The sequence below is a fragment of the Zosterops lateralis genome, assembly GCF_965231275.1.
Source record: "Zosterops lateralis genome assembly, chromosome: 15".
In the NCBI taxonomy this organism is placed as follows: domain Eukaryota; kingdom Metazoa; phylum Chordata; class Aves; order Passeriformes; family Zosteropidae; genus Zosterops; species Zosterops lateralis.
In genome coordinates, this window is record NC_139775.1 from 4,677,652 (window position 1) to 4,700,477 (window position 22,826).

Sequence of the window (22,826 nt, forward strand, 5' to 3'; positions counted from 1 at the left end):
TAGGTTCTTTGTGCAGAGCACTGCAGATGGTACCCACGTTCTGGAGGAAGCAATTAGAAGCTGATGCTGATGCAAAACAAAGAGGTTAGGACCCTTTGTTGCCCTGAGAATTCTGTCTAGGAGAGGAGGTGCTGGCACAGTTTTGCAGAGTGTGTGAGGAGAGATGTTGGGTATAATATGCAAAGGTCGGCTTCACACGTGCTATTTCAATTCCAGAGGTAATTATACCAAAGTTAATGGATTTGCAAGGATTTACACCCTCACAGCAGGGAGGAGAACATGGCCCAGAAGAGACAGAGAGGGGAGAGGCCAGCTGGAATGAGGATTTCCATGTCTTGACTGCGGGATCTGAAGGGCTGCTCACAGACAGGGATTTATGTTACGCTGCCAGAGCTGAGGGTTCAGGTCCCTCTGTGCTCAGGGCCGTGTGATGGAGGTTCCCTCTCTTCCCTGAGCCTGAGTGCAGCTGGACATGGGCTGTTGCTGCCCTCAATTTACAGCAGAGACTTGACACACAACCCCAAGAACACTTGAGATATCAGCTCTGTACTACTGGAAGATGTGGAGCAAAGTTTTTCCCCAAAGCTCATCCCTCCCAAACCCCTTCCCCTCTCACTGTGTCTTCTCTGTTGCCAGAGAGTGGGCAAGACTCACAAGATTTAGACCTGAACAGTCAAGTGGTAGCCAAAATAGAAACCCTCTGTGACCAGAAAACAGTGCAGAAATCTTGGTTTGGTTTTGAGGGAGAAACCAACCTGCTGAGTGGCTGAGGAATGCTGTGGGAATTCGGGCCATAGGATGGAGACAACAAAGCAAAGCCATGGGGAGAACCAGCTCTCCAGTGTGGGCTGACCTTCAATTGCTCCTTGAGCACAGCTTCTCTTTATTTGAGGAGTTAATGGGTCTCAGCTAAGAGAGACCAATAAGATCTTTCTGATTGGCAGAAAAATAGGGGAACTTGGCTTTACTGACAAAGAAAAGGTTTGTTTTCAGCTGTCCTAGTCTGCATTAATGCTCCCATAATGTGCAGAAGGTTCTGCTGAGGGAGAGGTCCCTGTAAGTGAGGTCAACTGCTGGCCTGCCTTGGGTGTTATCTGGCCTCTCCTCACTGGGGGAGAAAAGACGCATCTTTGCATCCTTGCCCAAGTACTTTGAACTTCATCCTGAGGCTGATCATCATTTCGCTCTGCAAAAGCCCACTTCTGTGACACCAATGGCAATAGCCTAAGAAATTAAATCAGTAGAAGTGAAATTGCTGCATAATAACCTGGCCTGGCTCCATCAAAATCTTTGTTTTGTCGTGGGAAGCCTTCCTTTAGAAGGATAAACAAACAACCCCCCTCCAGGGTCTCTCAGTGAGGCCAAGCCTTGCCTCTTCCCAGAAAGAAACCTTTCATCTTTCCTTTCCAAAGGTATTTATGGTGCTGAAGGGAGAGGTCTGAAGCCTTGTTTCCCCTCACTGTGCCCCAGCCCAGCAGGCAGAGCTGCTGTCCCACTCCCTGCTCCTGCCTCAGCCCAGCTTGGGACAGTGTCAGCCCCTCGTGGGGCACCTCTGCTGGCCCAAGGGAATCCAGGGCTCCTTCTGGGCCTCTCTCTGCAGCCAGGAAGGTGCCGTGAGATGAGGAATTGGGACAAACACTTTCCCCCAGCCTGCCCACCCCACTGATGGCCTTGGAGGGTGCAGAGCCTTGCCCTGCCCTGCTCATCCCTGGCTTCAGCTCAGCTTTGAACCCCAGTGCCAAACAGGAGAATGTTCACCTGCTCAAACACGGGGAAAAAAGGGATGTTCCTGTGAGATTTTCTTTTCTTTCTTTATGTGAGTGGCTGGCAGGCTGTGGTGGAGCTGAAGAAATAGCTCTGGATTCAGAGAAGAAAGAAAACTGGACATTTTCCCCCCTTCCCTGAGAAAAAGTAATTTACGTAAATTTATCCACGACCAGCACACGGCAATAGCTCACAACTTTGTTAATGGAAACCTGGTGATCCATAACACTTGTGTGGGAGATATTTGCTCGGGGGTAATACAATATTAATGTTAATATCAATGATCGATCAGAGGATTTGCAAGAAAGGCATAAAGTATTTAATTATAATTACATTGGGAATGGCTTTGTAATGGCTACGACATTTGAATAAGGTCACGTCTAGCCCTCACCCCTGTTATGTTGTTCTATATTAAATGCCATTCACTTTAACTGCTGGAAACCTTTCTGGAGTCCTCAGAATATAATATACTGGGCAAATTGAAATATGTCCCTTCATTTTTCGAAATATGATTGATATCCTTTGCAAAACAAATGTTAACACCTATTTGTACACAAATTTCTTTGATTATATGTTAGGGAAACTAAAGTGTGACAGTCTCTCCTAGCAGGCACTTTACCATGAGCACAGGACATGGCTATTTGTGAATATTAATTCATCTTACAGAAAATGGCTTTGGATCTCTGCTGTAAATCCACTTGGGTGTATTTCTGCCTTTCCTAATGCATTAATTCTACATTGATTAGTAGCCATAAACTGCTTCTCCACTGGTCCCAGCAGCCCACAGCGTTCACCTTACCCAGGTGCTGCTCAGGAGGAACTTTTGCTGTCGCTGAATTATCTCTTATTAACAGAATCAACCAAGAACACATAGTAACAATCATATTTGCATGTTTCACAGCAGAAAATATGTATTTCAAATATACTGCAGGTGTGTACCGCAACCATCAGCCCAACAGCAGCATCGCCATGTTTAAAACAACCAGGAAAAAGAATCTGGGTATAAACCACAAATATTTATCTGTAGGCAGGATCCCAGAGGTGCACAAGTACCCACCCACAACGAGTGCATGCAAACACTGAAGCACTAAATGAGGACATGCTCTTCCCACACCTATTTACTACTGAGCATAAACACCAAAGGAGCAAATTCTCATCCCTCTTCAAATGAGAATCCATCTGTCCAATCCCCACAGAGGTTTTCTTTTTTTTTTTCCTAATATCAGTGTAAACAGCAGATCAATCAGGCCTAAAGAGTCAAATTTTGCTTTCAGATTTTCACCCAGAATAACTGTTGATTCACAGAGAATTGAAAGCTCCCATTTGAAGGCAGGATTTGGTCTCAAGGAATCATCCCTTCAAAGTTTGGAAGACATGCAGTGATGTAATGGACATGATTTTCCATTTTCTCCTTTCTGAAGAAGAAGCAAAGACTTTTGCATGCTGTAGAAATGCCTGAAGATAACAAGCTTTATAGTTTTCCAAAAAATGGGCATTTATTACCAATCAGTGTGAAATACCACCGATGGTAAATTTTAAGTATATGGCAGGAGTTTCAGCATCATGACAACATACATCATGCATTTTTACAACATATAAGTGCAGTGATATTGCTCCCTTTCTCAATAACAATATATAAGAATATATAGTATAAATGTACAGTATATATTAGACACAATGTAAAATAACTTAGTGAAATGTCAAAGCTTCTGCATAAAAATTCAAGTCATGCCTGAGCATACCTCTATGCTGAACCTTATCTCATATACCTTCATTTACCTTTAGTTCCTGTTGCAAAGATAATTTTATCTCTGTATTTAATTGCTTAAAACCATCAGAATTCTTGTCTATTTTCCGTTTATCTGCAGTAGGTGAAGACTGTAGTAGCCAAGTCAAAGCCAGGATTTTGTGGAGCCTTTGCTAGCGCTGTTTATGTTCTGAGAAGCAATTAATTGTGAACATGTTGTATAAAAGCAACTTCTTAAAAGCTCATTACAGTTCATCATTGTCCATCAGGTTCTGTTCCAAAATCTCCCACTGCATGTAAATGATAATGAAGTGGCTTTCTCAGAAATGGAGCTTATGAGCTAACATTGATATCTGGAAATTATAAATCTCACCAGTTTAGCTGAAATCATATCAAGCACCACTTTGGTAATTGCTTACAAGAAGGATCAATAAAAATCTGTTTAATGGGAATATACAACTTGTCTTAGAGCAGGTAGGTGGAATTTTAGCTTTGCTTGACACACAACGGAGCTTTTTTGCAGTGCCAGGTTTCCCTTCACACTTGCTAAATGAAATAGTGTCAAGGACTTTTCTGCAGCATCTCAGGAAGATTTCTGATAGTAGTACAGGGGAAGAAGTGTTGGGTTTTTTTAACCAAGGCATTAAGAGACTCTTTGACTGTCACATTACCTATCAAAGTCTCCCAGAGATCAGCATCCTTGCAATTAGGTCTCTTGGAATTATTTTGAATAAAACTTCATTTCAACAATTTAAACAACTGTGCCCCCAGTGTAAACAAAAATATACTTGACATACTTATCAATAACTACCTTTCCTAATGAACAATGAATTAAAGCTGCAAAACAGTTTGAAGCATGATCTTAAAAAAAAAAATAATAATGGAAGACAGGGTGATTTTCTATAATTCCCTTTAAGAAACAAATTTCCACCCCCTTCCCCCCTACATTCCCAGCCAGTGTAAGTCGACAGAATTACACTGTTTTAGATCAGCTTAAGTTCTGACCTATATACCTCAGTGGAGTTAATCCTAATTTCCACCACTGAAAGTGGGATCAAATTCACTTTGTCTTTAATAAAGCAGTGGATGATAAGCAAGTCTCTTCTCTGTCAGATTCTGCTTGGGAGAGGAAATTCTTTGTGGTGCTAAACAACATCCAAGACAGTTTAGAAAATAAAGCTAGGATTTCATAAATTTCAGCATGGTGGTAACCGATATTGGTAGCAGTTATTTATGCTTTAATCTTAGCAAAGTTCTTTGGGTACAGACAGAGCATCAGCTGGTGAGTCTGTAACCCTTTCTGAGCACTGCTTGGGAGGGAAACGAGGAGGCAGGAGGCAGATTTTCAGTGACATGAGGCTGCTGAACACACCGTGACTCAGACTTTGTTACCACCAATAAATAACATCACATTGTCCAGAACTGGAGATTAATATGCGGGGCCTCCAGTAGGTGATATTTATTTTCTTGCATGTTATATTGAGATCTCAGGCCAGGCAAAGGGTCGGGGGCTGAAAGGATGTAATCGATGCTAAATTTGATTTCAGAATCCGATTTTGCTAAGGAGGAGCTGCTGAGGCTCTGCCTGTTGGTCACGCTGTTTGGAGCAAACCCACAAGGCTCCAGAAGTTTTGGGCCCGGTTCAATTCTTTCATGTTTACTTTCAGAAGAGGAAATGCTGTTCAAAGCAGAGTCCACAGAAGAGATACTGGGGGACAAAGGACTTTTCATACTGCTTGGTCTCTGCTCCTTGTGCTCTCTTTTCACGTTCCTCCTCCTCCGTCTTCTCCTGTAATTCCCATTTTCAAAGAGATCCAGCATGGATTCGCATCCTGTTGCAAAGCTCCAATAGTTTCCTTTCCCCTTCTCATTCCCTTCTGTTCTGGGAACCTGTATTTATTTAAAGGCAGTTCAGTGTTTGTATGTGTTACAGATGCTGCTGTTTAGCATCTGCATTCATTTACATTTAAGAATGGTGTAAACACATATGACAAGACTTTTAAGCCTATTCTCTGTCATTATATGAGTAAGATGTAAGCCCCATCCTCTCCAATTTGTTATCTATTAGCATACATCAGACAAGGATATATTCCTTATCTCTGTAATTGACAACTCACAGAGATTTTAAGTGATTTACAGCTCAGCTGTTTGTTTCCCTTCTTTCCCAGTGATGATGAGATTATTGCTGCCTATATTTTTTTTAGCCATGCACAGTGTGTGTGTAAATACACAGTAACTGATCTTACCTTCACAAAACAACTGTTAAGCGATAAGTTATGTCGGATGGAGTTCTGCCAGGCTCTTTGATTTGATCTGTAGTAAGGAAATTTCTTCATTATAAAGTCATAAATGCCAGAGAGGGTGACTTTATTTGAAGGGCTTTGCTGGATGGCCATTGCAATTAAGGCAATGTAGCTGGAAAAAGGAAAACTTGCTGTTACACCATCGCCCCACTCGCAGACTCAGCTTTTAGGACCACACAGGTACATGTGTGCCTATATCCTGCTTCTAAATTCCCCCAGTGGATCTGTGCCCTGACCCAAGGTGTCCCAGGGACAAGTCCTGAGTGTCCTGAGGAGCCCCAGGTGACAGAGAGAGGTCAGTGGCAGGCACTGAGCCCCCAGGGCTGCCTGCAGAGCAGAGGACAGGATCACACACCTCTCCAACTCCAAATGAAAAGTTTCCCTGAGCAGGAAGGCTGCAGTGAGACTGACCAGGCTCAGAGCCACTGTCACTGGAGACCAGCCCTGCTCATGGAAAGGACCTTGGGTGTCCCTGTGAGCATTCACACTGCGCCTCTTCCCACCACACCGGGGTTCTCTGCGCCCAATTCACCCCTTGGCACATTGAAACATTTCATTCCCTTCTCCCACAGCTCCTGAGAGTTGGAGACTGTCTGAAATCTGGAGGCTTAAGAGCACGCCAGAGTTGCTGTGACCCCACATGGGAGGAAACAAATCATGAACACTTCACACAGAGAAAGGGGGAGAAATCTGCCCTCTGCAGTGCCTGCACCAGGGCCAGACCCACTGCACACAGCTGGCCCCCTGCTCCCCTGAGAGCTGCGATCCCATCAGCCCAGAAACCTCACCAGGGACAGGGGGACCTGGAAAAACTTCATCTTACCTGTATGCTGGTCTGGTGAATTTTTTCTCCTCGTCAGAACTACAGGTAGGATAATCATCCCCATCGTAATTGAAGCAGTTATAGGGGTACTGCGTGTTGTCAAACATCGTCCTGCTCCTTGCTCAGCTCCTGTGGAGTGAGAGAGATGGAGTGATGTTTCTCAGAGCTTGGACTCCCTCCTCCCTTCTTCCCTCCCCTCTGTCTGTCTGTTCCCTCTCTCTCCCCCCTCCCCACACTCTCTCTCCTCCGTGCACACACACAGACACACACACACTCTCCGTGATGGGGTGGGGATTGTTTTTGCCATTCTCCCGTCCCAGCCAGCCCGTCTGTTGGGATATTATTTTTTGGGGGGTGTCGCTATTGCTGTGTTCAGAGCCGGGGCACCGGGGTGCGCTCCCCTCGCTGGGTGGTCCAGGCTGGAGTGTATTTTTTGTCTCCCCCAGCGGAGCAGGGTTTTTTTTTTTCTTATTTATTTATTTTTAGAAAACCGATGTACAATAAACAGACGTCCCAGGCAGTAACGCACGCTTGTCCTGATCTGCAATCTATAATACAGTATAATGGACATAAATTATATTTCCATGACTAAAGGAAAATCTGTATGTTCAAAGAAAGTAGAACAGAGGGATATGAGGGACTACTGTCAAGCAGGAAAGTAAAAGGAAAATAGCTGTAGGCAGGAGAGCTGCCTGTGTGGGCTTTGATCTGAAGGATGAATTAGACTAATAGCCCTGTGTGTTGGCATCCAATACTGTAACAATTTAATAGTTTTTCAATGCTTTGGAGTGTTTTCCAACAAGTGATGTAAACCAAAGGCATCACGCACCATTTCAGGGGGGGACTTAAAAGGTGTGTGCCACATGATAATTAAATTATTTGAAGACAGCTCTGTCCCAGGAAACAGCCTCAGGAGGAAATGGGTGTTGGAACAGAGAAAGCAAATTGGTGTGCAGAGAGTTTCCCTGGATGGAAATATAAAAGCAGAACCACTAGCAATGTAACTTTTGTTTTCTGTAGCATCTTTCATACAAAGTATGTCCCCAAACCCCTTTTGGAGTTAAAGGGTGCAATTAGGGGAAAAATCGTCTGAGTGATAAAGAGCCCTTTAAAATGATGCTTTAGTGGCTCCTAGAGTTCTGACAAAGATGGACATAAGAAGGCTTTTTCTGTGGAATAAAACAGGATATTATAGCAGGGCATTGGGGAAAATACATGACATGAGAAAAAACATATAGATGAGGTATTTCCTCGGGAATATTAAACCAGAGCAGATAGGCAAAATAAAAATTATCTCCACTCTAAAATACATCAATAGGCATATGCATGAGGCACCCACTGCAGAGGAGGTGTTAATTCAAAGGGTCAGCTACTGCTGCCTTAGGCATCAGCAGGGCTTTAATACTGAGTAAGATACAGGAGATTCAGTGGAGGAAAATGAAATATATAATGTCTGATCTTCGTTCATACTCTGTCCAGCTGGACTAGAAGGTTTAAAGTAAAGAAGAAAGTGTCACTGGTTTGGGAAGATTCTCCCTCACTAAAACCCATGATCCTTGAGACACAAGTAGATATCCACTTTGATTTTTAGCAGTGGTTCTTTTCTTTGGAGGTGTTTTACCTCACTAAAATTCCAGTAACTCAGACTAAAGACTAAAAAAGGTCTTGCTTCTTATTTATAACAATTTCAAAAAGCAGAACTGGCTTGGTTGACTGCTTTAACCCAATCTGTAAACATCTCTTTTTTTCAGTTCTTTGTATTCTATTTATGAAAATTGTCCTATGAAAAGTCAGACATTTTGACCAAAATCCTCACATATTTACTGACAATGTTTAATAGATGAAGTTTCTGTAATGGGAATTAGAACAAATAAATGACTGTAGTGTCATGTGTGTAGTAATGTTCACTATCTCTATTCCTATATTTTCTTGCAGGGTGAGTGTAACCCCCTTGTCCATCTCTAGAACATCTGCAATGTGCATTACAGCTCATGGCCATGGTATTCCTCACCCCTTCCACTGGGAAATACACTTGGGTTTAATTTCCATCTCAGCCATTTGTGAGGCTGAATTGAGCAGAAGGAGTCAGATCATGGGCTGGTGTCCTTGGGCATCACCTCAGGAGTGAGTGGGACCATTGTTGGGTGGTGCAGGGACAGCTTGGCAGGACACAGGAAACTCCTGCCACTGCCATTTGTGTCACACATCATCTGGGGATAGACATTGTCACTTCCTGAGGGCTGGAGGATTTGGTTTCTGCCTCTGTAAATATCACTGCATTCACCTGCTGCAGATTCATACAGACCCTAAGAAGAGCACAAACCATTGCTGAGTCCTACAACATCAGAAACAAATTATATACAATCTCTCATAAACTTGCTTCTGAAATCCATATATGCAAAACTGGTGGAATATTTCTCCAGGTAATTTTAAAAGCCTGTGTGGTGATATTTTATCCCCAAGTGAGTGTTTATGGTCCAATTATAATCCTTGAAAATAATATTCATAAAGAAATGTTAACATGCTCTTGTATGTACCATGGTGGAGGTAGCAGGTGCCATGCTTATGGTGGCAGAACATGTTGTACAATAGTTTTTTTTTCCCAGCATCTGTGCAGCCATTACAGTTTAACTAGAGCAATTGTAACTCACCTCTGTCATTATCATAAAAGCATAATTTTGCCAGGCTAGTGTTTTCTTATGTTGTATATTTTCAGAACACAAAGTTGTAAACCATTTGATTTGAGATAGTAAACAGGCAATAAAAGTGAAAGATTTGACTAAGTTTTTAAACATTGGTATTAAAAAGTTATTTGCAATTTTTGTAATTATGACAGAGATTATGGAAGTTGTACATGAAATTCAGACAAGTCATAAATCCAAACAGGGCTGAGTTACTGCTCATTATGGGATAACAGAATAACAGGGAGCACCTCAGTGTTTAGGACTGAATGCTGGCATTCCATCTCCTTACTGGTGCAGACTGGTGTCTCCCAGCAGCACAATTCCTGCTGCTGTTTCTCAGACTTGGTTGCAGTTTAGGACTTTATTACAAACCTTTTAAATTTATCATATAATAATAGAACCATTGGGAATGGAGGGGACATTTTAAGATCATCTCACTCTACCCCTCTGCCATGGGCAGGGACACCTTCCCCTATCCCAGGCTGCTCAAAGCTCCATCCTACCTGACCTGGGACCCTTCCAGGGATGAGGCAGCCACAGCTTCTCTGGGCATCCTGTGCCAGGGCCTCACCACCTTCACAGTGAAGAATTTCTTTCTTTTAATAAACCTAAATCTACTCTCTTTCAGTTTAAATCAGTGGAAAGCAGTGGTGTCCTTCAGCAGCCTTTGAATCCCTCAACAACAACCTACGCCACCAGTAAACTGCTTTCTTTTTGGCACTTTTTAGTACAAGATCTGTCTCTGGTGAGGAAGAGAATGGGGGAATGTGGGTTCTTGTGCACTTTTCCTCCCATTTATTTTGATATGGGATAAGGAGAAGGTGATTTCCCCAAACTCAGACGGGTATTTGCCTCTCCTTGTGAGACATCTCATGGCATTCAACTTGGTGACTTTTTCCTAGGAAAAGGATGTGAGGCTTTCTGTACTGTCCACCTGAATTTCACCCTAAATTTCTCTCTGCCTCACCCACATTCATCAGCTGAATTCCTTTCCCTTCTGCATCTCCTTTGTGTTCACATGGAGAACTTAATGGAAATAAAATTTCCACCACAATTTGTGGTTTTCTGCTGGAGTTCAGTGAGAATTGTTTATATTTCCTAGCTAGGGGGTTATTTGGAGAAGCATTCCTCATCTGCATGCCTTCTAGCTGCAGCAGGGTAAAACTCATGCATAAAACACAGCACGTGTTTCTACCAACATCAGAGGTGGTAAATAAGTGGGTGACTACGGACACTCAGACATACTATCCCTGCCCTAGCTGGATAAGGAGATTCACAAGGCATAAGTGAAAATCCACTTCTGGAGAGTCTCAGTTGTGTTTTGGCAGTGAATAAATAGGAAAAGGAGGATTTCCAGGGAGAAAAGTCAGTTCTCGTACCTACTCTTGTGTTGTGACTCATTTGCTCTCATGAATTTCTGGCTTCAGAGACATTGAAGGAGGGGTGTGGACAATTCTTTAGCTTTTAGACACTTACTAAGTGAAATTCTGGAATATTTTTACCCATTTTCTACTTAAATCCAAATGTAATGGAAAAATATTTTAAAAGCTTTATAAATAATTGGAAAATAAATAAATAATCACTTTTGGTTGGATAAAATTGTTTGGGTTGACCCAAAAGGACAATTAAGATTTTACATTCTGTCCTTGTTTTGCCCAGCAGCTTTCTGCTGGAGGGGAGTTGGTGGTTAAAAGGACACATCCCCACTCCTCTCTTTGACATGGATACATGAGGCAGAAGTTCAGAGTCTGTGTGCTCGTGGTTTGGCATTCTTGCTCTTAGCAGCACAAAATCAAATCCCTCTCTCTGAGATTGCAGATAGAAGCACAGGAGGGATGTCCAAGCTTGCACCAGAAGGAATCACAGAGTGGTTTGGGATGGAAAGGACTTTAAAGCTCATCCCATTCCTCCCCCTGCCGTGGGCAGGGACACCTTCCCCTATCCCAGGCTGCTCCAAGCCCTGTCCAACCCGGCCTTGGGCACTCCCAGGGGTCCAAGGGCAGCCACAGCTGCTCTGGGGAACCTGTACAGGGCCTCCCCATCCTCACAGCCAGGAATTTCTTCTTAATACATAGTCTATCCTTAATGTTAGTGGGATTTTTCCTGCCTCAGCTATGAAAGCCTCCGAAATCCCAATTCATGGGGCTTTTGGAGTCAAGAAGGAAGAGCTGGAGGGTTTGAAATGAGGGTAAGTTGAGTGATGATGCCCATTCTTTGCCACATTGGGCACCTCTTGGTGCTCAACATTCACACCCCAACTGTGCACACACCAGAAATGGACACGAGCCTGGCACTGCTGCCTCCCCTCGTCCTTCTTTGGTCATTTCTCATTCCAGCTGTCCAGAGTCATTTGGCCATAGGCCTCCCTTCATAAATTGTTTGAATTCTGCACCAGACACAGCTAATAACTCAGGCCAGGAAACTTGTTCCAGATGTTAATTAACTCCCTCTGCATTAACTGGAATCACACAATTAAGGCCTGATTATTTATAAAACCATTTTGTCAAGAGAATTAGGAGAATTAGAAACATCCTGGCTCACACTTCCACACAAATATCCATGTGCTGCTAAGTGGTGGAAACTGGCATGAATTGTCCCACACATTTATTTTCAAGCCATCATAATTATTCCAGAGGAGAAAGGGCACAAGTCATCCAGGCGTGGAGGAGCAAAGGAGCAGATTCCCAAGTGAGCAAAGGTCCACTGCTGTGGTACCAGCATCCCTCTGAGATTTCTGTCAGCTGTCCCTCAGGCAGTGTGTCTTTTCCATCAAGCTCAGTGATGCTCACACACAAATTGCAATATTTAGGTAGCTACTCAGGGGCTGGAGGGGCAGACCTGGCTCTGTAGTCTCTCTCTACCACACATTCATTGGTTTAAGGGATTTTTCTGGTGGTCACACAAACTCCAAAACAGCAAATTTGAACTAATTCAAAACTGTTCCTCACATCTGCCTTGCACACATTTCAGGGGATCTGGGAGTTTTTATTATCTGATATGGACAAAATGGACAAATACAAGGCAAATGAATACAAGGCAAACAAATGCCAGGGACACAAGCTTTGCCCAAGCTGGCTGGACACACTGGTCCTGCAAGTGCAAAGGTAACTGCCCCACAGTGATGCTCTTTAACAGCTCCTGGATGGATGGGAGGGGGGCTCTGAGCAGCTGGAGCAGAGGCACAGCAGTTCCTGTGTCTGCAGCCACCAGAGATGTCCCTGGGAAGAGCTGTGGCCCTGCAGGGACGGTTTGAATCAGAGCTTAGTGGGCAGTTTGAGCCAAGGATCCCCTGGTGGATCCCTTGGTCATCCTGGGACACCCAGTGGTGGGTGCTGGCCCAGGGCAGGCTGAGCTGGGGCTGGGAACTCACTGCTCCTTTCTGTGCCCTGCTGACATCTTCAATTATTACAAACCCTGCATCTCAGGGAACAGGAGGGGTAGGGAGAGGCGGCACTCTTGTGTTTTGCTGATTTTATTTTCCTTTGAAAGTAGTAATTCATTCCAGTTCACTTACTCACAGCTCTCTCCCACGCAGAAGTTTTCTGGAAGCTGCATGAACAATCCCAAAACAATGCAGATCAAACTGGAGAGCAAAAGCAACTGGAAATTGGCCCCTAAGCAATTATTGGTGTTATTTTATTAGAGGAAGGGCATGGCAGGCAGGAACACTACCTTCCTTCGGAACTGAGCTGCAGGATTACCTCCTGGTGTTTCTTCAGCTATAACCCCTTCAAATTCCTCCATAAGGTGCAACCTGTGGCTGCACAAACCTCCCAGGATAGTCCAGATTTCCATAGTACCCATCTTCACAATAGGATCTCACTTTGTAATCTGGTTCCAAAGTCCTAATTACCAAATGATAATAATTTCACCATTACCAATATGATTTCTTTTCTTGCATAACTCACCGCTCCTCACGCATAATTCTGATTTGATGTATCTCTCCCTGTAAGTAAATTCAATTATCAATGGTTTTCTTCATTCTGGAAAAAAAAGAGAACCAAAACAAACCATAGTTCATGTTTTGATAATACTAGTTAAACGATTCAGCTTCCTTCCAGGATAAACACTTGATGGTTAATGTGTCAGGGACATGGGATTATATTTTCCTCAAAGCCAGACACAAACTGCTTTCTCTTCCTCTGAATTAGAATTATCATTCACAGTTCATCGTTTATCATCCTTCAAGTATTTGGCTTTCCATCACATGAAAGCCACTCTCAGCAGAGAACCAGAGTTAACATTGTATTCTGAGGTTACTGCTGATGGCTCCTTAAAGGGCTGTAAACTCCCTTCTTGCTTTTTCCATCCTTTTCATCTCATGAGAGGCTTTTTGCTGCACACAGCGGAGTCTAAAGAGAAATAAGCTTTGATCTTTGCCACCTCAAGTGCATCCTCACCGTTAGTAGATTCAGGTGAAAATACTTGCAGAGTAGTGCTAGTCCTCAGTGCTGCTGTCCTCAGCAAGGTTGGGAGCTTTGCTCTGTGCCTATTTGTGAAGTCATGGTTTATGTTTGAGCTGGTTAACTGTAATAAAAAACTCTCCATTTAAATATAAACCAGCTTTGTTTCTGCTTCTTCTCATTAAGTTTTGACCTTAGATTTTTTTTCTTCATCAGATACTCAGTTTGAAATGTCTTTGGGATTTCAAAGTGGCTGAAGCCAACTTGTAGCACTAAAAGTTTCTTATTTTCAGTGTCTTTTAGGCAGCTGAATTTGACAAAATGGGACCTTCAAGAAGCCAAGTATTTTAATGGAAGCTCAGCTTCTTCCCATTAATCTGGTGCACGGCACTTTTAGAAAAATACAGGCAAGTTCTCAGTAAACCACATGTCTTGATTAAGAGTAGATTTTGTTCTTTGAGAGTCAAATCCTGTGTATTTTCTGACTAACCTGTTTCTGCAGCAGCTCATTTGGCTGTGTGCAAGCAAAGGACTGGTTATTCACAAGCACATCTCTCTGCTAATGAGTATTTGTGAGAGTAGTTTATTTTCTTTAGTATCTTCCTTATTTTCCAAGTTGTTCCCCGATTCCTATGAATAATTCTCAGGACTTCCGAATTTAGAAATTATGGTCCTAATTCTTGAGCTCTGGATAGAATGCTTTTAGGGAAATAATAGAAGACAATTTATGGTATTTTACTGCTGGTGTAAATTTCCAGGAAAACAGCAATTTATGAAACTTCAAGGATTCAGAGACTCTGTGTTTGGCTGTGTAAGATCCCAAACTGAAAAAAATAGGATCTGGGAAATCACAGGGTAGCCAAGTCAGCACTTTTACCTTGTGAAAGACATTCCTAAATCCAACATCTTCTGTGCTCACCTGCTCCAATAGTGGCAAACAGCCCCCGAAGTAAAGAAAGCTGCAGCCCAGCTCTGTGGTGAAATTGGTATTTTAAAGGGGATTTTGCAGCATGAGCCTCCACCAGCAGCAGAGCTATTTTGTGCCCCTTCTGCTGCCCACAGCACAGCCTGCAGCCACAACTCCAAGGGCACCCAAATAGCCCAAAGTTGCACTTGGAAAGCAGAGCCCCAGAGGACGTGAATGAATTGACACCATGGCAGCTGCTGGGGGGAATGGGAGCAGAGCAGGAGTTGTGTGGGTGGTGACAAAGGTAGTGACACGACCCAGGAAACAGCAAGGGATGTCTCTATATTTAATTGCAGATCCTGTTGTTAATGGTAGTCTGAAGGAGGAATTTCGGGGTTACCATTTGTGGGCTGCTCCTCAGCAGGGTGAGCAGTGGGTGGAGGTGAGACACCAGGGTTATTTCAACCAGTATTTCTTTAAAGCTGCTTGGGAGTCCTGACAAACTGATAGCTTTTTTCGTTTGAGTTTTTTTTTTTTTTTTGAGTGTTTGTTTGTTTGTTTTTGTTGTTTTGTTTTGTTTTGTTGTTTTGTTGGGGTTGTTTTTTTTTTGTTGTTGTTCTTACATACCAGTCAATTTGGAAAACAAAAAGATAGTCCAAATCATAAACAGTATTTTAAATGCTCAGACATGGATGGAGAATGTAATGATTCTCCAAATCACCTATTGTCGCTGCCCAACACCCTGCATCCATTAAAAGGAAGCAAAGGTACAAGACAGTCCAGGTTATTTTACTTCATATCTCTTGTTTTACTCCACCCAAAAAACACTGCCCATGCTAAAATGATAAGCAGTGATCTGCAGTGACCCCACTCTGCAAGCCGCCTTTTCCAAGAGTATCCATGAGCAGAGCTCTGGGGTGACTTACCTGGGCTCAGTGGCTCTTGTGTGATTTACTCAGCAAGTTTAGGAAGGACTTGAAGCAGCCCCTTTGCTACCTGAGATGGGGTTCTGGGCTGCTAAAGGCCTTTTATGCTGTGGCAGCAGCCAACAAACAGAAACAATCTCAAAAACTGCTCAGATGCATTGGTGCTGACAAAGGACACTGGGGTGGGAAAAGGGTTTCTAGGAAGGAGGATAAGAAGAAGCCAAATTTTCACTAAAAATAAGCAGAGAATCCTATTCTGGCATGTGCTGCAGAGAGATCTGCTGGCAGTGCATCACTGTGCCCTGGTAGTTGGGAAAACTGGAGCATGGGACTTTTATGGGTCATACAATGTATTTTGAGCTATTCTGCACTAGCTGAGCTTGGGAGGGAACAGATCTTTTTGTTCATTTTCTCCCATAAGTAAAAATCAGGCACCAGGATGAGAAGATTGCAGAAAGGCTATCTGAATTATGAACTCATATTTGCATTTTTAAATAGAACTCAGTAAAAATCTTGATCCTCAAACCCTCTAAATTTGGAGCATGCAGAATTCATCTCAGATTTTTGTGGTTAATGGCCTACATATCTCTATCTTTTGTGGATAAAGCATCGTATTAAAAAAAAAAAGCATTGCAGCTTTTTGTGTTTGTTTGGTACAAGGCTGAACAGCATTGAGCAGAGAGCCAGAGATGTATTTAGATTCATTCCCTGGAATAGGAGTGGGGATGGGCATGTTCTTAATTAAATCTTGGAGTTTAGAAGATTGTTTCCCAAGGTTATTTTTGGTTGCTGTAGTCTGGATCTGAAGGTTTTTGCCTGGCTCCAACCCCAGTGCATTCATATCTGATTTGGGCAGTTTAGAACTTAATCTTTATTTGGAAGCAAAGAAGAGCAACCGTTCCCCAGTTTGAAGGGGTGTCCCCAGTTTTCCTTAGGACAGTGTAAAGCTGTTTGAACCACCTGAGTCTTAAAAACCTCTCCATCTTGCAGCAATCTGAATCTCACAAACATCTATCCTGCAGCTTGTCAGTGTATTTTGCTAACAGGTGAGAGGTAGATTGGGAAACCTCTGAATCTCCTGGAGGTGTCTAAGGAAAGGACAACACCTTTGGGGAAGGGCACTCAGCTGAATAGATTCCTCATCCTGCTCCCCTACTCTGGCACCAGCTCCCCCATGTCGTGGTGCACAAGCTGTGCCATGGGGGGAGAAGTGATGGGAGGGGAAATGGGGCCATGCTGGAATGGGAGCAGCACTGCAGTTAGTGACACCTCATTGTACATTTGGGGGTTATTTAACACAAATCAAAGGGGCTGAACTGCTGTAAATGCTCAGTGTGCAGAAGAAATAACCAACTTGTCCATTCTGAGGGAGGTGATCCAGTGGAGCTAATGAAATCACCCTAAAATCCTGCAGTGCATGAGGTCATCAGAAGTAATTTGGTTTCAAGTTGTATCAGCTTGCATCCAGGAGCTGGCAGCACTGTGACACTGGAACAGATTGTCCCCACAAAAATATCCCCAGAGAGGGCTCAGCTGTGTCCCAGGCCATGGTATCAGGAGCAGCTGGGATCTGCAGGGTGTGGGGAGCTGGTGAAGGAGTGCAGAGCCCAGTGCCCCTCTCTGCCCTGTGCAGGCAGGGCTTCCTTCAGCTCTCTCCTACTCTGTGCTCTCCATGCTGAGCAAGAGCAGAGGGTCCCCCACTGGATCTTCCTTCAGGTCACCTGCTGTTCACTGCTCAGGATGAAATCTCTCTTAATCCCTTGGAGGGAAAGACCCCAGATCCTGCTTGCTCAGTTTCCTTACACAGGAGCAGAACTGAAACCATTAGAGAGCTCTTTCCCAAGCACAGCTTCCTAAAAAGCTTCATGGTGCTTATTCATAACTTTTCCCCCCTGGACAGCCAAGAAACAACAGCTTGTTGTGTAAAACCCATTGAAAGATTTAACTCAGCTTCTGTGCTCTGCTCCCTAAGAAAAGGGGAAGGATCAAGGTCTTGCAAGGATGAGAATGTTGCTAAAAATATTGAACTGCAAAATGAAGGTAATTAGCATTGTTCTAGTCATTTATTTTTGCATTTTCTTTCTTCCCCCAACCATTCACTGTTGGCCTGGTTGCATGAGAAATGAGAATTGCATGAAGACATGGTCTATCTGTGCATCAGGAAGTTTCTTCCCTCAATCTCTAGGCTTATTTCAAACAGTTCTTGTAGCAGCTGAGACTGTTACTGAATTAATATTATTGATGATTTCTTAATTAGCTGATGGGAAAGCTGAATTTGGACACATCACTTACTGGCTGTCTGAGACATCACCCTGACCTGCATTTTGGAGGCAGAGACTGGTGGATTTGCCAAGCTTCACTGCTTCCTGGACATGCTGCAGCACTTCAATGTATTTCTTGTCATGAGGAGCCCCAAACTCAATCCAGGATTTGGGGTGTGGCCTCACCAGTGCCCAGCACAGAGGGGCAATCCCTGCCCTGGTCCTGCTGGCCACACTATTGATCTAGGCCAGGTGCCATTGGCCTTCTTGGCCACCTGGACACCCCTGGCTCATGTTCATTCCCTGAGGACCAGCACCCCCAGATCCTTTCCCCCTGGGCAGTTTTCCAACCACTCTGCCCAGCCCTGCAGCACTGCAGGGGTTGTTGTGACCCAAATGCAGGACCCGGTGCTGAGCCATGGTCCTGTGTGTTAATAACCTGCTAATAAACTGCTTAATGGTTTGCTATATCAGGTGTCACACTGCAAACCAGGAAATATTTCCCTTGCCAAATCAGAGGTCACTACCAAGCTTAATATGAATTTAATAAGAGCACACACACAGCTGCTGGCTCCAGGTGGTGAGCCACGGGTCAGGGTCGTGTCCTTTGCTCACTTTGACAGCAATTCACACAAAACCAGGAAAATCTTTTCAGTAACGTGTTCCTGCAGAGCTGCCCTGATTATAGTAGGGATGTGGGAGTGTTTTCTGTGCAGTGGGACAGAGAAATGTCTCCATCACTGCTGCCCTCCCGAGCTGGGTGATGCTGCTGCCGCCCTCTAGATGGTGCAGTCCGATAAAAAATTTGAGAGAAAATGGTAACTTGCTTTTTTTTTTTTTTTTTTTTTGGGCAGAGATTTTTTAAATTGCCTTTACAGGAGTGCATATTACCAATGGCTGGGAGCTGGAACACTGCACTGCTGGCAATTCCCTTAAGTGCAGGGATGGGAGTCTAACCCACCTGGTTTATGCATATTTTGTAAAACCTGGTATATTATACTCTATTGTGCCTTGAGACATTGTGCATTTTAAGTTTCTACCTGCACTGTTCTATATGATCTTTTTAATTATATTTTTTCCTTTAAACCAGGAATCTGTGTAAGGAAGTGTAATGTGTTTTGGAGGTCAGACTGTGAAATAATGGGAAACAATCACAGACTCAAGTAGGAAACCTGGTTTAATTGTTTTGGGTATTTGTATCTTGGAAGCACAGGTTGCTGACTGCAAATGTTTAGTGAACAAACCCAGCAGTGTATGTGCTGTGCTGCAAAGGAGGTATTTCACTAAGCTGATCACTGTCAAGTGGAACTGATTGGAAAACCAAAAGAAAAAGGGAATTAGGAGAATGCCAATTCTTAAAATGCAAAAAATCCACCTAAGAGAAAAGACAGCAATTTGAGGTGAAAGCCTGATTTCCATCCACTGATGAAATGCATTCACCAGCTGGAGTGAAAAAAGCAACCTACACCACATGGGAAAATGTGTGTGTAGGGATGGGCAGCAGCCAGCTCAAACTGGATGCCATGTGGTACAGAAAATGAATGAGATGGAGAGATACATCCAAAAATCTAGAGCAGAAAGGGTTAAGAAAAACTAAAAAGATACTTGTTTTCAAGCAAATGCATATCCTAGCAACATCACTGGCCTAATATTAGGTGGAGATACTGAAGCTGAGGCACCCAGGAGAAGGGGAGAGGGATCCAGAAGATATTTGGAAAGCCACTCTCTTCTCACATAGGCTTGGCTGTTACATCCTGGTCCATCTAGCTAGGACAACATTAGGCACCATCTGCTGGAGGAAAAATCAGATTTAATTGTTCTGAAAGTAGCCAAGGAAGTCTCTGGCACATGAGAAATCATTTCTGAGTAGCTTGAACACATTAAAGTCCAGGACTACAAGGATGCTACAGCTAGATCAGCATTATTATCAGGCCAGCCATTCCTGCCTGTGGGACTTTTTGTCATCCGAGAGGTGAAGAGTGAATCCTGTGAAGATGAAATGCATGGACAGGACTATAATTAATGCCAATCAATTGGAAAATGAATTTTCTAGATAAGGCCTAAATTTACAAAGCTGGTAATTTCCTGGGTGGGATCTGACTGGAGAGGAGGTGGACAGGAGAGGATTTGGTTTTGATAAATACCTGTGATGGGACTGCTCCTGCATGGAGGGGTTTGGGAGGGCTGGCAGGAGCTCAGCAGAGACTGGCACTGCGGAGTTGGAAAAGCTGAGCTGAAGGGAAAGTTGCAAGGGGACATGAGTGCAGGATATATTTAACATGGTGAGAAGGGACATAGCAGAGGAGTGACAAATTCTGGCCCTGGCATTAGGAGAACAGCCAAGGGGAGCAAATCACTTTGTCATTTCTTTGTGGTTTCAAACCAACTGGAGTTGCCTTCCAGGTAACTGCTTTGGTCATGTAATTATGGGGTCAGTCTGGGGATACTGGGTGAAATGCTGACAGAAGGAAGGTTTAGATCAGGTTTAAATCTGGTCTGAGGTCCCCTCCTGGTCTTTAACTCTGGAGTGATGAAAATCCCTCTGAAGAAAGATTGATAGAGACAGTGCACGAGAGGAAAGGAAAAGCTGGAAGTTTTCTTCTGCCCCTTGTTCACGTAACTTGAATTTTTTGCTTCTTATCTCAAGCTTGGTAAGGGCTGTGCATGTCCACACCAGCAACCATCCTGCCCAGCTTTGTCTGAATTAATTTTTGTGGGTTTTAAATTCTTTATTTTGAAATCTTTACTTTTTTCTTCGTGGTTTGCAATTGCTATTTCCAATGAATTCTCCCCGTCCTGCCCTTTGAAGTGGCCTTTGCTCAGACCTGCTGGCCTCTTCTCCAGGTTGCATGGGGGACAGCAAGACTGGAGCAGCTGAGACTCCTTCAGATCAGGGAATGTGGTGGCAAAGAATGTGGCTGTTCTTTGCAATAGAATGTAAGCTCCAGTCCAGTGGGTTTTTAAAAGTATTATCAGAAGTGAAAGGCTACATTTAAAAATGTATAAGCAGGGACTTTCAGCACTGCATGCCTTCATTCATAATTCACCAGTGCTCGTTTCTAAAGAAGATTTGATATTTTTACAAGGTAAATGTACTTTAAAACCTTTCTTTACTTTGCAGTGAATGTGCAATTAAGTGAACTTACTGCAAAGGAGAGGGAGGAAAGGTTTAGAATAAAGTTGCCCCAATAGCCACGAAATTATTGTAATTTTCATGTAATTCAGCTTTGATTGGGAAATGTTGTTGCCTTCCTGTTCACAGTAATGCCATGTTTGAGGCTGGTGGAGCAACTTTTCTGACAAGATCTCCAAATTTGTAGCTGGTGACTATTCATACCTGCACCTTTATGGTGAAGATCCATGGTGGAGAGAACACTCAATTTTCAACTCACACCTCCCTGACGTGCCCAAGCCCCAGTTTAGCAGACTGGTCTGTCCTGGGAGCTGCTCCAGCATGTCCCAGTACCCAAACCAGCTGCCAGGACCTGGTGATGTCTGTGGTGCTTGCACAGAGCTGAGCTGGGGAAAGGACTGAGAAGTTTACACTGACAAGAGATCCCCACTGTTCCACTCTCCACAGGAATTATGAGGGGCAAAGCACCTTCCCTGCACCTTTTACACAGGCACAGTGTGAGGTGCAGCCATTAATCAGACAAGCTGTGGAGAGAACTGCTAATTGAGAGCAGTGTGGCTCCCTGAGTTCCCTCCCTCTTTCTGTCCCTGCTGAAAGACATCATTTGCTCTTTGTGCTGGTGTTCAGGAGCAGGCTGTGGTTGGACTCCTCTGCTGAGCAGGGCCTTGGAGGAGGGACAGTGTTTATACAAAACACAGCCCATGTGTGTGTGCTGAGTGTCCCTGCCCACAGAGTGAGTCCTGGGTGTTTCTATTCCAGTTCTGCAGGAAGAGGGAAGAGGGTGTGGCTGATGGGAAGCAGATGGACAATTTCCATGGGCATCTGACTTTGAATGTCCAAAGGGGTGGCCACCAGCATGAAAAGTGTTTGCAGCTGGTGTTGGAAAACTCAACAAGGCTGTGTTGCAATGCCCAATTGCGATTACATCAACATAAAGAGGATAATTTTTTTTGCACTAATATTCCTCTTAAAGCCAGAAAGCCACTGGTGGGGAAAAGCAGCAGAACTCCAGAGCAGGACTTGCTGAGTTGACATAAAGTAATGAAGAAAAAACTGTAATCACAAGTCTGTCTGGATAAATTAGGTGGGAAATTCATGGAAAACACTGAAGTTCCAGCACAGTGAAACCAGAATCAGCCAAGCTCCACGTCCCAGATGTGCCACACCACACTCAGCAATCTTCAGACAAGGTCACTTCTACCTCAAACACTGTGGAACAGCACCTGCTGCTTTATTTTCCAGCCAAAATCAGCATTTTCACCCTCATTCTCATTTTCTGCTTATGGATCCATTTGTCCCCTCTCATATTCAGATAAAAAGGGAACTATTAAAACCACATTAAGTCAGGATTAAGTACAGAGATTCTGATGTGGCACACCCCTCTTAGGCACTCCTGCCCTTCTCTTTGGTGCTGGCTTGGGTGGGGGACAGGAGGCATCAGCACTTTGGGCCCTCCAGATGTGGAGGGTGGGACAGTGACAATCCCCTTCTTGCCTCTGGAAGGGCGTGGGGAACTTCCACTGACTGGACCCAAGACAACCCTTTGTTCCTGCTTGGTTTTGTCCTTAACTCAATTATATTATTCAAAGGGAAGTCTTCCCAGGGAAAATGTAGGGGAAAAGTCTCTGTCCCTCACGAGGCCATCTGGGGACAGTCTCTGTCTGAGCTCCTTCCCATGTAACCCTCAGCTGGGTCTGGCTTTTTTTCCTTCACTGCTCTGTTCTTCATCCTTTAAGAGTTGCCCAGGACTAGGGGATGAAAGCCTGGCTCCTTCCCTCAAAGGATCAAATCCATTAGGCCTGTTTTCCAACTTGATTGATGTTTATATCTATTAATTGTTTTCCCTCTCATTTTCTGATTTCCTACTGATATCAC

At 43.8% G+C, this 22,826-nt stretch overlaps 1 protein-coding gene across 1 annotated transcript; it reads right to left on the reverse strand.

Moving 5' to 3' along the window:
* Window positions 1-17: 17 nt before the first annotated feature.
* FOXL3 (forkhead box L3) lies at window positions 18-13,824 on the reverse strand. Its single transcript, XM_083872148.1, has 5 exons — window positions 13,722-13,824; window positions 13,230-13,304; window positions 6,638-6,766; window positions 5,758-5,926; window positions 18-5,401 (listed from the first exon to the last, which is right to left on the reverse strand). Exons 3-5 carry the CDS (start codon window positions 6,742-6,744, stop codon window positions 4,919-4,921), a joined length of 759 nt encoding a protein of 252 aa, XP_083728274.1. The 5' UTR covers window positions 6,745-6,766; window positions 13,230-13,304; window positions 13,722-13,824; the 3' UTR covers window positions 18-4,918.
* Window positions 13,825-22,826: the final 9,002 nt, after the last annotated feature.

Excerpts from the sequence above, each read along its gene's own strand:
- FOXL3 (XM_083872148.1), bottom strand. The coding sequence starts at position 6,744 with ATGTTTGACAACACGCAGTACCCCTATAACTGCTTCAATTACGATGGG. Across the intron at positions 5,927-6,637 it reads TTCACCAGACCAGCATACAG|CTACATTGCCTTAATTGCAA; the intron begins GTAAGATGAAGT and ends TCCTTTTTCCAG. Across the intron at positions 5,402-5,757 it reads TTAACAGTTGTTTTGTGAAG|GTTCCCAGAACAGAAGGGAA; the intron begins GTAAGATCAGTT and ends AAATAAATACAG.